This window comes from Chamaea fasciata, unplaced genomic scaffold (assembly GCF_029207755.1).
Source record: "Chamaea fasciata isolate MVZ Bird 193981 ecotype frontalis unplaced genomic scaffold, bChaFas1.0.hap1 SCAF_3, whole genome shotgun sequence".
Lineage (NCBI taxonomy): Eukaryota > Metazoa > Chordata > Aves > Passeriformes > Sylviidae > Chamaea > Chamaea fasciata.
In genome coordinates, this window is record NW_027094088.1 from 67739137 (window position 1) to 67752585 (window position 13449).

Consider the following 13449-nt stretch of genomic DNA (forward strand, 5'->3'; position numbering starts at 1 on the left):
CACATCCAGTGTTTATATCCACAACACTGGGGAAAGACTATCTCTTGCAAAAAGCAATCTGAGTTTAAAGTTGACGGCTTCTGTTTCAAAACAGCATTGGTGTCTTTTACTATTGCAGATGTATAGCAGAAAAGGTTAATTTAAGAATGCAGAATGATAGATGAAGTATTACAGGTCAATTTTAGGTTAGAGCATCTATTTGTCTTTGTGGGCAAAAACTTGTTTACAGCGGGGTATGAAGCACTCTTGCTGTGCCTCAGTTACTAAAAGTTCTTGTTTGAGCACTGCTGGTGTTAGATACATTCTTGAGAAGGATGTGTCTCCCCATGTAAAAAGTTACATTTACAGATGCTATTTAATAAATGAGTGAATATTGACATGTGTAATTTCATTATAAACAGTGCTGTGGCAGGTGATTATGCTGACTCTTCAGGGTGTGAATGTGCTGTCCGTGTGTTATAGTCAGTGGTGTAATTTGTCATAGGAGTTTGAGTTGGGAAAATAAATCTCCTGAAGCACTGCAAAGCCTCTGACACACACACGATGTTATCCACATCATCTTCCACCTGAAGAAGCCTTCGTTGGGACACTCAAACTGCACAGTGATCATTTTGGACTTATTAGGAATGCAGCACCTCTTGTCCAAGCACACTCCACAGAAAGTTAGTTTGTATCTTTGAGTAGTTGAGCATCCAGAAAAAACTAGCTTCTCTGCTGTTGGAAGCTGGAAAGTTGGTTGACATGTTTTTCCCTTTGGAATCTTTAATATTAAAACAAAGAAAACCCTGAACATTAAAAGCAGATCGTGTAAAAAAATTGCAGCATTTACTTAGAAATATTTTGAAAGTTACTCAATCTGAAAGCTGCCTGATTTTCCCTTTGTCAGTCAACAAATAGAAAATATTTTCAGTGTGACTGTGCATCAGGACATCATTAGCAGCACTTATATTTCAGGACATTACATTCTTTTGTTTGAAATTGCACATCTGTAGTTTTCTATTGAAACATGAACATCGATGGTAGAAAACATAGAAGAGTTATTTTAAAACCCGTAAAAAAGAAAGAAGTATGTTTTATTAGTACTTGCTAATACATCCATTTTCTATTAGTTCCAATATTTTAATTTTCTATTAGGAATTAATTTTATGCTAGAAAATACCTTTATTTTCTTCAGCATATTGGTCAGACAAGGCTGGATGAAGCATAATCTCTTTTCTTTTTTCATTTCACATTTTCTGTTGTCGTTGGTGACTCTGCTGGATATGCCTATGCCACAGGTCCTGGAACAGGGTGTCCAGGGGGTTGCCTGTATGAGGCATTTTTTCTTCAAAACTAGTGGTAAGCTTCTGTAAGCTAAGACAACAACATTTTATTTATGCAGCCCCAAAAGAATGAATTGAAAATTCAAGGATAAGAATTTGATTTCTGTTCATGAAGGTACTTCTGTAGGTAAACCTAAAAATGAGACATAAATAACATTTATACAAAATTCAGCTGAGCTGCAGTTCTACTTTGCTGATACTGGATACTCAGATCCTAGCAAGGACTATGAAATTGCATATATTATATGGCCTTCTAGTTTCATGTGATGGAAATGTTGTGTGAAAAGAGTTAATTGTGGAATTTTTATGAAATGTCCAGATTTTTATTTTATTCTAGGCCAAGCAGAGTTTGTAAAGGCTGCTGAGAACATTGATATTTGTGTCTTTGTAGATATTGATAAGACTTTAGGTTTTGTATTGAGGAATAAAATTATCCAATCACTTTCAGATATGCCAAAAAGCCTGAGGGCTGGATTAGGTGGAGTGTACTTAAAAAAAGAAACAAAATTGAAGTGGAAAAGTTCCACAAAAAAACTGTGTGGAATCTGCATTTATGTAAGAGCATGGGCAGAATTACCTGGAATTACCAGAACTGCTGTCTACTTGGAAAGTAGACAGCAATTTAAAGATCTCATTGAAGCAAGTTTAAAAGCCTGTCACAGATCTGCAACAAATAAAAGGAAGTTAAATGGTTGTTTATACTTGGTACATTTTTTAAAGTATGACCTAGTTACATCTCTGTGTATCTGAATTAGATAAATCAAATTGAAGTGGAAAGCCAGAAAACAAAGCAAGAGAAGTAAAATGAAACTTAGCACTTACTATCCACTCTAACAGAAAAGGGACTTTTCAAAATACATAGCATAAAAAGATTAGCCCATTGAGCCATAATGGAATTCATGGACAAATCAACAAGATACTTCTGCTGGACTGGGAAATGGGAGAGGGAAGACTTTACTTGGAAAAAAAAAATTTCAAGGTGTTTTTCTTCAGAAGATTCCCACAGGGACAGGGTATTGGGTCCCTGAACCAAGCCCAATAGAAAGTGTGCTTTGCCAGCTGGGTGCCTGCTCTCAAGGCTGTGCTGTGCAGCTGATCCAAATTCCAGAATAAATGATGTTATGTTGCAGTCAGTGAAGGAGTTACTGAAGGTTGGACTTTAGCTTCTGGATCTGCTGAAGGACTACAAGGTAAATGGCTTAATGCTGTTCTCCAGACATCTGAAATACATTAATTTGGTTTGTGCTGAGATGTATTTCAGAGGCTCGCATGCTTTGGTTGCCATTGTTTTCAGTGCATTATGGTCTCTCTTCAATCAAATTAGCATTGTTCTCTAGAAAGTAAATTTCTCTTCACTTGAAGTCAGTTCCTTTACCAACTACATGTTTATATAGCAGCATTAACTCTATTTCTGTTAAAAGGCTTTAATGCTAGGTATAGGTATTGTATCATAATTTTGAGGTAAAGATGAATTTTTTTTTTTTTTTTTTTTTTTTGCTAACTTGCATGACCACTGCTTACATGTGAGAAGCTGTCCAAACTGGACTTCAGATTTTATAAGCAGGTGAGTGAAAAAGAGACCTAGTGTTAGCAGCAAAGCAAGACTGGAGTTAAAGGGAATATCCACTGACCCTGGCAGGGTTGCATGGACAAGCTTATGAATGCTTTTGATCAGACTGAAGAAACTGGGGGGCAGCATTGTCCTTGCAGTGGCCTGAAATTTGTGAATGCGGGAAAGCCACTAAGGCAATTTTTATAATTTTCTGCTTTCTATTGAAAGAAGAGACCTACATCTTGTTAATGTATCTATGTGAAAACCAAGACTGCCTAACACCACAAAGCAGGATAAAGTGGGGCAGTTCCCAGGCTGCAAAATGGCTGTCCAGCAGCATCCCTAATTGGGCTGATCCAATGAGTGGCAAACCTCTGCAGAAAGATGCTCTTGCCAATTCCCTGGTGAAGAAGCCAAAAGCCTTTTTGCTTTTCACATTCATTAGGTTTAGAGAAATGAGTCTGTGACCTGAGAGTAAGAGGGGGAAGTGGCAAAGGCCTTGAGCAAGAATTGGGCAAGTGCCAGTGTACTGCCTGCCTGGCTGCTGGAGCCAGGGACACTAAATACAGAAAGACTCATGTGCAGAGAAGTTTACCAGTGTAGCCAGGCTCACCTGACATCAGTCTGTAGTTGTTTGATTGAAGTTGCTTGTGCTGTTCCAGGCCACAGATGGATTGTCCTGGCTTCTTTCTGCCTGTGACCCTGGCGCAGGGAGTTCCTGCTAATCTTGGTGTGAATACAGGGGTACATCCGATTGTACCACTGACACACAGGCACTTATAAAGGCGGTTGGGCTGAAAGGTCTGCCCGTTGGCATAATAAACTCCATTGAGCTCACATCCTACAGCTACCAGATCTGAAAATGGTGAACAACGGTTACTAACACAGGAGGAGCACGTGGGTCTTGATAAACAGAGTGCTAAAATGTGGTCAGTCTTTATGATATCCACAGCTTTGTAAATCAAACATCAACATGTCTGCCAATAACAGGCTTGTAACAGATTGTGTACAATCAACTGGTTTCACTAGTGCTGGTAAGTTTAAATACGGTCCCAGCCCTACTCTCAGATTCTGCAGCTGGAGGACTAAATTAGGATAAATTCTTTAGCAAGCAGAGTTTTCCTCCACAGCCATTCACCTGGTGGTCCCCACCCTCTTGGATTTCAAGAAGGGAACATGAAACAACTTACATGCACACACGCCTGTTTCATACCTAGGCTCGTCTTCCGAGTAGTCGCAGTAGAGCCCTTTGTGGGGATCACAGACCTCTGCTTCATTGCAGGCCTCTCCTGCCTGCTTGGCACAGACCTTACAGCAGCCACAGCCATCCTTCACCAGGCTGACCCCAGGGGTGCAGGCTGGCACCGGTGGGCATCGGCACGGCCAGTGGCAAACCTCCTTGCGCTGGACTTCTCCAGTTTCTGAAAGTTTATCTCCAGGCTGCTCTGGTGGGCTGTGAAAAAACTTACACACAGTGGGCTGTTTTGAGCACTGAATATATTACGTGTAGCTGGAATAGCATAAAATGAAGTCAAGATGGAAAAAACTGACAAATTGCATGAAGATGCGCAACATTTCTCATTTCACAAGATCAAAAAGTGAGAAAGGCAGTGAGGATTAGGTAGAAGGCAGAGGACCGTTTCCAGCAGTTCATACACTGAGATGTTCCACCAGTGAGCCTAGCCTACTGCTTGTACAAAATACAGCCCACTGGTCTTTACCTTCTATAGAACAAAACCGAACAGAAGTTAAAAAAAGAAGTGTTTTAAAGTAGATGGTGGTTTTATTGTAAGTATTCCTTCCTAGAAACCTTCTATCAAATTAATTAGCTTTTGATTCCTCACATTGTTTTATAGCCAGCCACAGTCCTGTGTTCCAGTTCTGATGGCAAGACCCTTTTAAAATACGGAACCCCTTTTGAATGTTACTTTTGCTCCAAAGTGTGAGTAGATGCTTGGAAAGGAACATTGTAATATTTACAAATGCTCTTGTGCTAGATGCAAAAAATTAATCCTAATAAGGGAGGCTAGTGAGTAGCTGTACTGAGTTTAATAGGTCACTTTCTAAGAGTGCATTTATTTGCATGACTAAGCCTTCATTGAATCCAGGGCTTACAGGGCAAAGACACATCTCATTAAAGAGATTTGTATCAGCAGTAGGAAGTCAAGGCCTAGCCAGAATTTACTGATTTACACATTCTGTCTCAGAATTCATGGTGGGTTTTTGGGGGGGTTTTTGGGGTGGCTTTTTTTTTGGTTTTTTGTTTTGGTTTTTTGTTTTGTTTTGTTTTGTTTTTTTAAGTGAAGGAAGGCCGAATTAATTCTTGATGGGCTTATTTTTCTGAAACGTGGGGGCAGATTAAGTTAGCAGAGTGTGAAAGGATATATTTGAGATAGCTGTAGTCTATCTTCATTTTTTAAAAACTACAACTAAAACTTAGCAGTTTAGATCTTAGCATTAAATCTTTTCGTGCTGCTGATTTCAGCAGAAATGCAGATCATGGTATGGTTATTCTCCATGGATGGCTGGTTAAGTGGGGGCATGCACAGCACTTGGCCACTATACAAAATAGGGCCTGGGAGCTATTCTCATCACACAGCTCTGACTGCCCAAAGAGCAAAAGGGAAAGAAGACCCAGCCCCTCATCAGGTGCCAGTATCAGCATCAAGCTTGCAGAAAAAAACCTGAAACATATATCCTATCTTTTTTTTCCGGGCATGCAAAGCCCAGCCTATCAGTTTGTGTCTGTTCCTCCAAACTGTTAGGCTCTACTGGTGTAGAAATCACCTCCAGCAGAGATGCTGAGGGAAAGGGGTCATTCAGCTGGGGTTCCTTGCTGCTAAATTTTCAAACTGGAAGTATCTGCAGAATTCAGCATTTCATATGCCATAGCCCAGGAAAGCTCTTGCAGCATAATTGAGCTGGCTTAATTGAGTGCAGTAGTAAATGACCTTTTAATAGCCTTTTTTCTATCCCTAATTTCCATTTTTCATGGTCATTTACAACTATACCTATGATATCTTAATCGGCAGCTACTAATGAAGCTCCAAAATAGTAGCTCTCAAGTTCTTTTGGCTGAATGATTTTGAAGCTAGATATTAATTTACATAAGCAATTCATATAGTAAATGGATGTTAAACAATGTCATGTGGTATTCCATGCAGTATGAAGAAGATAGTTTCATAAATGTGTCATTTGTTAAAGGATTTCTTCTAATCCTTTTTACCCAAATGCAGCAATAATACAGAAACAACTAACTCAAGTATACTTTTTAAGGCAGCAAAGCCTTTCCTACAAACCATAATGTTAATTTGATGAATGTTTGCATTGAAATATAAAGGTTCTTAAAGGATTGTTCTGGAAACAAGACAAGCAGGTGTTCCTATACATTTAGCAGTGTTTAAGACAATACAGTTGCTTTAGGAAACACTTCCTTGCTGCTTATCTCTTTAGAAGCAAAGTAGTATTATTAGTATCATCAGGAATTTGGCCATATGCCAGCAATATGAGGTTATGTGGCTTGAATCAGATATCATGTTTCAAAATGGGTATGTGCAGCCGGAAGTAATCTTATGTCCTTCAACCAATATGTTCAATTTGTATTACAAATTGAAACATGCTTTAAACCTACAGACTTCTACTTAGGGGAGTTTTCTCTCCTTTTTTAGGGAAAGATGTCAGCTGAAAAGTGTGAGACAAAAAAGTTCTTACAAAGTAAGAAAAACACCATCAGGCAACTATCTGACAGTTTTAACTGTGGAATTATTGAGAACTTCAGTTTACTAAAAAAATCTTCAGATATCTGTTAAGTTACAATGAAAATGTAAAGTTTGCTTGTATAGTTTACAGGTCAAATATTTTTCTAATTTGTACTTCCCCAAGTTTCTATACCAAAGCTATTCACACCATATAAGCCCCATGCATACTTTTCTTGATCCTATGGGCAAATCAGAAAATGAGACCATTGTGTAAGGAGCCTTCATGTGTTGTTTGTTTTCCTACATTTTAAAGACTGAACAAGATCAGTATGGCATAAATAAGCAAATAGTAAAATAGGCAATGTGTTATCACTGATGTTTGGTTATCTTAGTCTGGCTTTAAATATGCAGAAAATGGAGGGAGACAGCCATTTGAAAATTTTGTTGGCATTCATCTTGATTGTAAAGGAAAAATACACTGTGTGCGTGTAAAGTGGATTTTCATAATTAGGTAAATAAATAATGAAATTGGCCTTTGACACAAATACCTTGAGAAAAAAGCTATCGCTTAAAATTGTCTCATAAAAGACAAGGTATAACACAGCCCTGGTGCCTTTCTCATTTGTAAAACTAGCCTGAAGTCAGACTGCAGTGTATATATATGTATACATATATTTGCAAACACATGTTTACACATATATATGGAATATGAGCATGGATAAGATGTTTACTTTCTTACTGCATCAGATAGTCATTTCTGCTTATATTAAAAAAAAAAAAGCACTGACAATTTAAGCTTCCCTAACACTTTTTTCTTCCCACCGAGTCATATTAATGTACAGAGAGAAAAATAAATTACCAAATCCTGACTGATGCAGTAAATAAGCTGCACATGAAATTTACTCAATTTACTCAGGAGTAGGGAATGGCTCCTTATTCTTTATGAGGAATTTACTTCTGTGAAATTTAATTCGTCATAAAGCAAATAAAAACTTTTAACCGGGACAAGGTGAGGAAGGGGAAAATCTTTTTCTTCTTTTTAATGAACTTACCTGTTGAGTACAAGGGATGATGAAGATGGTGGGAACAAGGAGCCACCGCATGTTCCTGCACATTCAGAAGTGAAACTGGGAGATAGGGAACAGGCTGAGCTGTGTCAGAGGAAGCACTGAACACAAAGCTCTCCTCTGTCTCCCTTGCCAACCCTACTTTCCCCAGCACATGCATGAACACATAGACGCATTCACACTTGAAATTCTCCTCTTCATACTGAACCAGCTTCACACTGAAATTTCCAACTAGTCTTCTTCTCTCTGCCCACTGCTAGAATACAGATTTTTCACACCCTGCTTGATCCCATCCAGCTGATTCAGCCAGACTTAATTGAGGTCAGGTAGGGTGACATCTGATTCTTAAAATCTTGCTGCTGGAAATTCAGTGTTATTTTTAACTTGTCTTTACATCTATAGTGCAGTAATTTCTGAAATCTGAAGGGCAGAGCCCCGAATACATGTATTTTTTGAGATGAAGAAAGCAGAGTTCTTCAGAATTTCTAATGTTTTGTGCCTAGCAAATCCTTGCATAAAAATTCACAGTTAGTACATGCTCTCTAAAGGGGGAAAGAGATGCTATAAAGTGTTAAAATGCTGCTACATATTCTGCACTGTTTCTTTCCATGGAATCCTAATGGAGAAGCCCAACTATAATGTTCTTTTCCCTGAATTATGCACCTTGTCTTATTGCTGTGTCACCACATTTAAACACAAGATTGTTCAAATCTCAAAATTCCCTCCCCATTAATGCTATCCAGGTGATGTGTTTGATTTTTAGGATAACAAGCGAGGGTCTCCAGGAAAAGATAAATGCCCCAGCCCTGCAGCAGTGGTGTTGGTGGTGCCCTTGTAAATGTTCCTCCTTTGCATTTGTCCTTGCTCAGGCTCCTCCTGAAGCCCAAGGGTTATTAGGGGAGGCTGCCAAAGACCAAACTCCCACAGCAGCCATGTGTGGACAGAGGCAGCAGTGGGAGTAGGGAATCAAATCCAGTCCAAGCAATTCTGTTTGGCTCCCGGGCTTGGAGCACCACATGTCCTCCTGTGGTTACAAATGCGCCCTGAACGGCCCCACCAAACTCTTGAGCATTTAGCTGTAAAATACTGAAATCAGATTTTCTTTAGCACAATCACTTTGTCACATAAAGGATAAAGTCCAGGCAGTACCTGGGTGACAAGTAGGTGCAGCAGATCTGTTCATTTCATGATGTTACTATGGTGTGTGGCAGCGCAAACTCAAGCCATCCTTGTGTTTCCCCTTGAAGCTCATGAACATAGCGCACAGGTTTCTCGTAAGTCTCTTCTCTATCAAAACATAACTTCTTTCATGGAATTAGAAGATAGTTGAGGCTGGAAGAGGGCTCAGGGGGTCTCTAGTCCAACCCCAACCCAAGCAGGTTTCTTTCTGAGATCAGACTGGGTTACTCATGGCTCTGTCTATTTGGATCTGGAAAACTTCCAAGGGTGGAGGCAGCCTTTCAGAGGGATAATAATGAGCAATGCCGGCTGTATGAGGACATTCCAGTTTTCTCTTGCAGCCCCAAAGACACCCCCTTCACTCCACAGCCTGTAAGAAGTGGGGAAAGCCAGAGGACTAGCACATCCATTCTTCTTCTAGTACTGCAAGGGGAGCCCACAGCATTCATTTGAAATGTGTCTTTTCTCTTTGCATTGCAGAGCTAAAGCATGTGACCAGTAGAGAACTGGGAATGCTCTGTGTGAGCTGGCAAGCACTGGTCTGATGTGAATAATGATCCCCAATCTTGGGAAACAGGAGAGAGATATTTCTGTAGGATTGCCCATTGGTTTTATATGGTGTATTTTGCTGGAATCACCTGGAGAACATGGTATCTGAGCTTTAGAGGGTGAGACTTCAAAACTGTGGTTAGAGTATATTTAAGCTGATTGATAGAAAAGGTTGGGTTTGGAAGGAGTGGGAGGAATGCTCCTCCCCAAGGAAGATATTCTGGTGCTATAACACATTAAAATGTCATTTAAGGTGGCTGAATGAATGCTCACATGTGTGCAAATCAGTCAGCATACCTCTTCAGCCTGAAAGGGCCTGCTGCTAGGAGCACCACTCCTGCTGTAGTAGGACTCAGCCCTCCAAAACAACAATGTGCCTTCACTGCCTTTCCCTAACAAGTACACTTAAATGAGGCTGTCTGGACCTCGCAGTACAGATCCCTGTGTAAGTGTAAGTAGCCATAAGACCACAAAGACAGTGGCACTAACTCCTGTGCATAAATCGTGCACCAGTGCTTTGACTACTGAGTATTTGAGTCTGTGTCTCTGCTAGTATTGGCTGTGATTTAAATAAATGGAGGTGATCTGCCCTTTTTCTCTTCTGCAAGTCTTTAGTGATCCTCCCATAACTTACAAACTAATGTTTTTAATGCCATGTCCAGACTCAATGAGTTTGTCTGCATGCATCCTCCTTGCCAAATCTCCCTTGCAGATTTGATTACATAAAGTATCATTCATTTCCTGAACTAAACCTGCTCTGCTATCTGGTGCCATTCTAATACCTCCCTGAATAGAAATGTGATTTATTTGAGTATTTAGTGATCTCTACATACTGCACACATCTCTTTGGTGCAAAAAATCATCTTCCTATCTGTGAAGTATGCCATGTAAATCCATTGTCTAAAGAGATGGAAAAGTATGAGTTATGAACCCATAAATTGATATAACCATGCTTTCCAACTGGACACAAGGTCTTAGACAAAATGCCAGAGGTTATTGATACTTGTTGTGGGCCAGGAATTTCAATACTCCCTACTGGGCTTGGTGGAGTTACTGCAATAAAATCCATCAAAGCCAGGGTTGGGTTTGGCCATTCCTAATAACTGGGTGTTAGTTCCAGACACACACCAGGGCTGGGGGTTCACCTTTCGGCAGGAAGGTTTTTGCACATTGTCCCGTTTTGTTCTCCAGGCATGGATGTTACAAAGAGACTCCTCTGTTTCAGTCAAACCCACTGTTTGTGTCTCTTCATTCAAATAAATAAATAGGTGGGTCAAAAGGAATAGGAGCATTATATGACAACATATTGCCCTTGGCTCACCCTGTCTCACATGCTGTTTGCTCACTTGGGCTTTGGAAGGAAGCTGCCTTCTTCAAAACAGCAACGCTCCAAAAACTGATGGTTTTCACTAGGATTTCTCTGTTTGCTATTGCTGGCACACTGAGGCACAGACATCTCCCTGCTGGGAGTGGCAGGGTTTGTGGCCAGGCAGCATGGCATGCACCAGGTCCTGAGATTAGCCATGCTCAAAGGTATGGTGAAGTTCCCAGCTGGAAGCCTGAGGCCAGGACCTGTGATGGTCATTGCAGAGGAATCACACACCGACCACTGATGTACTGTTGTGAGGTTCCTCTCTTCTCTGCTGGTCAGCTGTTCAGCTTTCGTAAATTTGAGCCATTTTTGCTTCTCTTCAAATTGAGTGTAAGACAAAAGGTTGCACCCAAAAATGTTCCACACCTCTCCTCCTGGAGCACCATCAATAAAAGCACATTCTCAACAAGCTGACTAAGTAACTTCTCCCAGGGTGATGGGGGTATTTGCAATGGGACAGAAATTCCTCTTGTCCTGCATACCCATGTCAGCAAAAGCATGTGCAACCCCAAGGTCACTGTTGGAGGGGTAGAAATGCTTTGTACAAGGGCAGCTACACCATGTTCCCCACGGTGTGCCACTGTTCCTGTTTCAGCTGTGGTCTGCTTCCAAACTAATTCATAAAGCTCCTCTGAGCTATAACAGGCTACCTCATATATGAAGATATTTACATACAGATTTAAGACTAGGTCCCATTTTCAAAACTGATTTATGCAGGTAGTTGTCTGTATCGTATTTTCTTCTAACAGGCCTTAAACACAGAAATGATGTCATAAAGTGCTTGTATTCCAAAGCTCACCTCTCTGAAACGGTCCATCTTTCTGTGACTACCAACAATGTGAAACTAGAAATTCTCAGAATTTTTAAAGTTGAATATTTTTCATCAAAGACAGCCTGAGTTTTCATGTTTCGGGTTAACAGATCATTTAAAAGTATCTGTACACACTGAACAGGATCAGTCTGTGCTCTGCCTGGCTCAGTGAGGCAGGCTCTGTGCAATCAATCCAGAAAGGCACAGGCTGCAAAAAGCAGGCCAAAGTGAATGTAGAGACAGGAATAAAAATGAAGACAAATTGGGGGCCCACAGAGCAAGGCAAAGAAGAACAACTGCACCGAGCTAACCTATTACATGCCGGAATTGGCCGATTCTGCACACAGCACAGCCGCTCTGCTTTTTTCAGTTTGATGCTGAATTCACTGCAGCAGAATAAACTCAGATCAGCCCAAACCGTATATGCAAATCAGCTTTTCTCCCCATAGCCCAGCTCTGTGGGCACCCCAACGCCAGCAGCTCCAGCCTCCCCTACCTTTCTCCCCCCCCAGCTGGGCTGCTTTGCAGAGCAGGCAGACAGCTGCTCCTCAGGGAGAAGCACCGTCAGGGTAAATATTTGAGTAGAGCAGCTAACCCTGCATGGCAGGAGACATGTGAATATCCACCGAGGCTTGTATGGTTCTCAAAGGGTTCCCATTGTTAGTTACAGTAGGAAATAGTAAAGCGGCTTCCCAAACTCCTGAACTATTTATACATGTAGTTTGTGTGCCAGCTAAAAAACATTCCTGATGGAAATGAAAATAAGGTCCTGGCCAATGTCCTTCCTTGAGGGTAAGGCATGGGAGAGACACAAAAAATGAGTTGTATTTTTTTCCCAAGCCACCATTTGGGGATTTTTTATTTTATAAAATATCTTAGTACATACTTTATTCACCAAAAAATAAAATAAAATAAATTTTTAAAATCCCACATAAATATTGGTGAATTCACATTGCTATCTCCAGATTTATTTTGGCACCAAAAGACAAACACATCCCTTTGGTCCACAGGAAAAGTATATGATGCCCTCTACAGACCCAGAGACACACGCAAATTGTAGGGCACTGGCCATATCTGATACGCATTTTTCACACCAAATGTCTCAGGAAGTGACACAGCTTAAAGAGGGGAAGAAAGGCTGCGCCTGCTCCTCTCCTCCCTGCTGGTGGCATCATCTCCACTTCTTTCTCCTCATGAATGAAGAAGGTCACCACCATATACCTCCTCCTGCATACAATGAAGCTGCTCTAAGTTTCAGGGCTGGAAACATTTATTCCTCCATTGGATGATACATTAAAAATAGCAGAAGCTGGGGACTAGTGGTGGAAAGTCCAAAGAACAAATGCTGGGTGGGCACAGCAGATCTGGCCAAGGTTCAGGGTTCACAAAGATTGTAACAGCCCGCATTCAGATGCTTGAATGGGAAGATTTTGGAAAGGGTAGAAGAGATGAGGGGACATGATGATGTCCCAGCCCTCAGACTATGTCTTTCAGGGTCTACAAAGCAATGAACTATCTGAGAGAAAAAAACGCCACCTCTTTATGACAAGGATATGGAGAATAGTGTGAAATTTCTTTATTTTTCTACTTAAGAATTTCACTTCAGTATATTTGTATAAAAGTGCAAAATCTATAGGAAACTCAATTTAAGCATTCACACTTGGTTTCTTTTCATTTTCCTTTAGAGAAAAAGCATCAAAATCTACAAATATCCAATCAAAACCCAACATAAACTCAAAATCTTCAGAGGAATTTCAAGCTTGCCCAGCTTGCAGGAAAATGCAGCTGAGTTGTTTTGGGCTGACCCCCTCAACAATTCAGTTGTACAGTTACCCTTCCTCTTACATGCCTACAGCGGAATTCCCTGTAAATCATCAGAGGAAAAGCAAACAAACAGCT

General features: G+C 40.6%; 1 protein-coding gene across 1 annotated transcript; it reads right to left on the reverse strand.

The window, feature by feature from the left end:
• Positions 1-478: 478 nt before the first annotated feature.
• Positions 479-7687, reverse strand: CCN6 (cellular communication network factor 6). Its single transcript, XM_066179385.1, has 5 exons — positions 7625-7687; positions 4065-4338; positions 3488-3730; positions 1160-1353; positions 479-760 (listed from the first exon to the last, which is right to left on the reverse strand). The coding sequence occupies exons 1-5, from the start codon at positions 7685-7687 to the stop codon at positions 479-481; spliced, it is 1056 nt and encodes a 351-aa protein (XP_066035482.1).
• Between the last annotated feature and the right edge of the window lie 5762 nt (positions 7688-13449).

What these genes read in the sequence shown, in the direction of transcription:
- CCN6 (XM_066179385.1), bottom strand. Translation starts at nt 7,687, where the DNA reads ATGTGCAGGAACATGCGGTGGCTCCTTGTTCCCACCATCTTCATCATC. An exon ending in TCATCCCTTGTACTCAACAG is followed by an intron (nt 4,339 to 7,624) that starts GTAAGTTCATTA and finishes ACTGTGTGTAAG; the next exon opens with TTTTTTCACAGCCCACCAGA. An exon ending in CAACTACAGACTGATGTCAG is followed by an intron (nt 1,354 to 3,487) that starts GTGAGCCTGGCT and finishes TTGTTGTCTTAG; the next exon opens with CTTACAGAAGCTTACCACTA.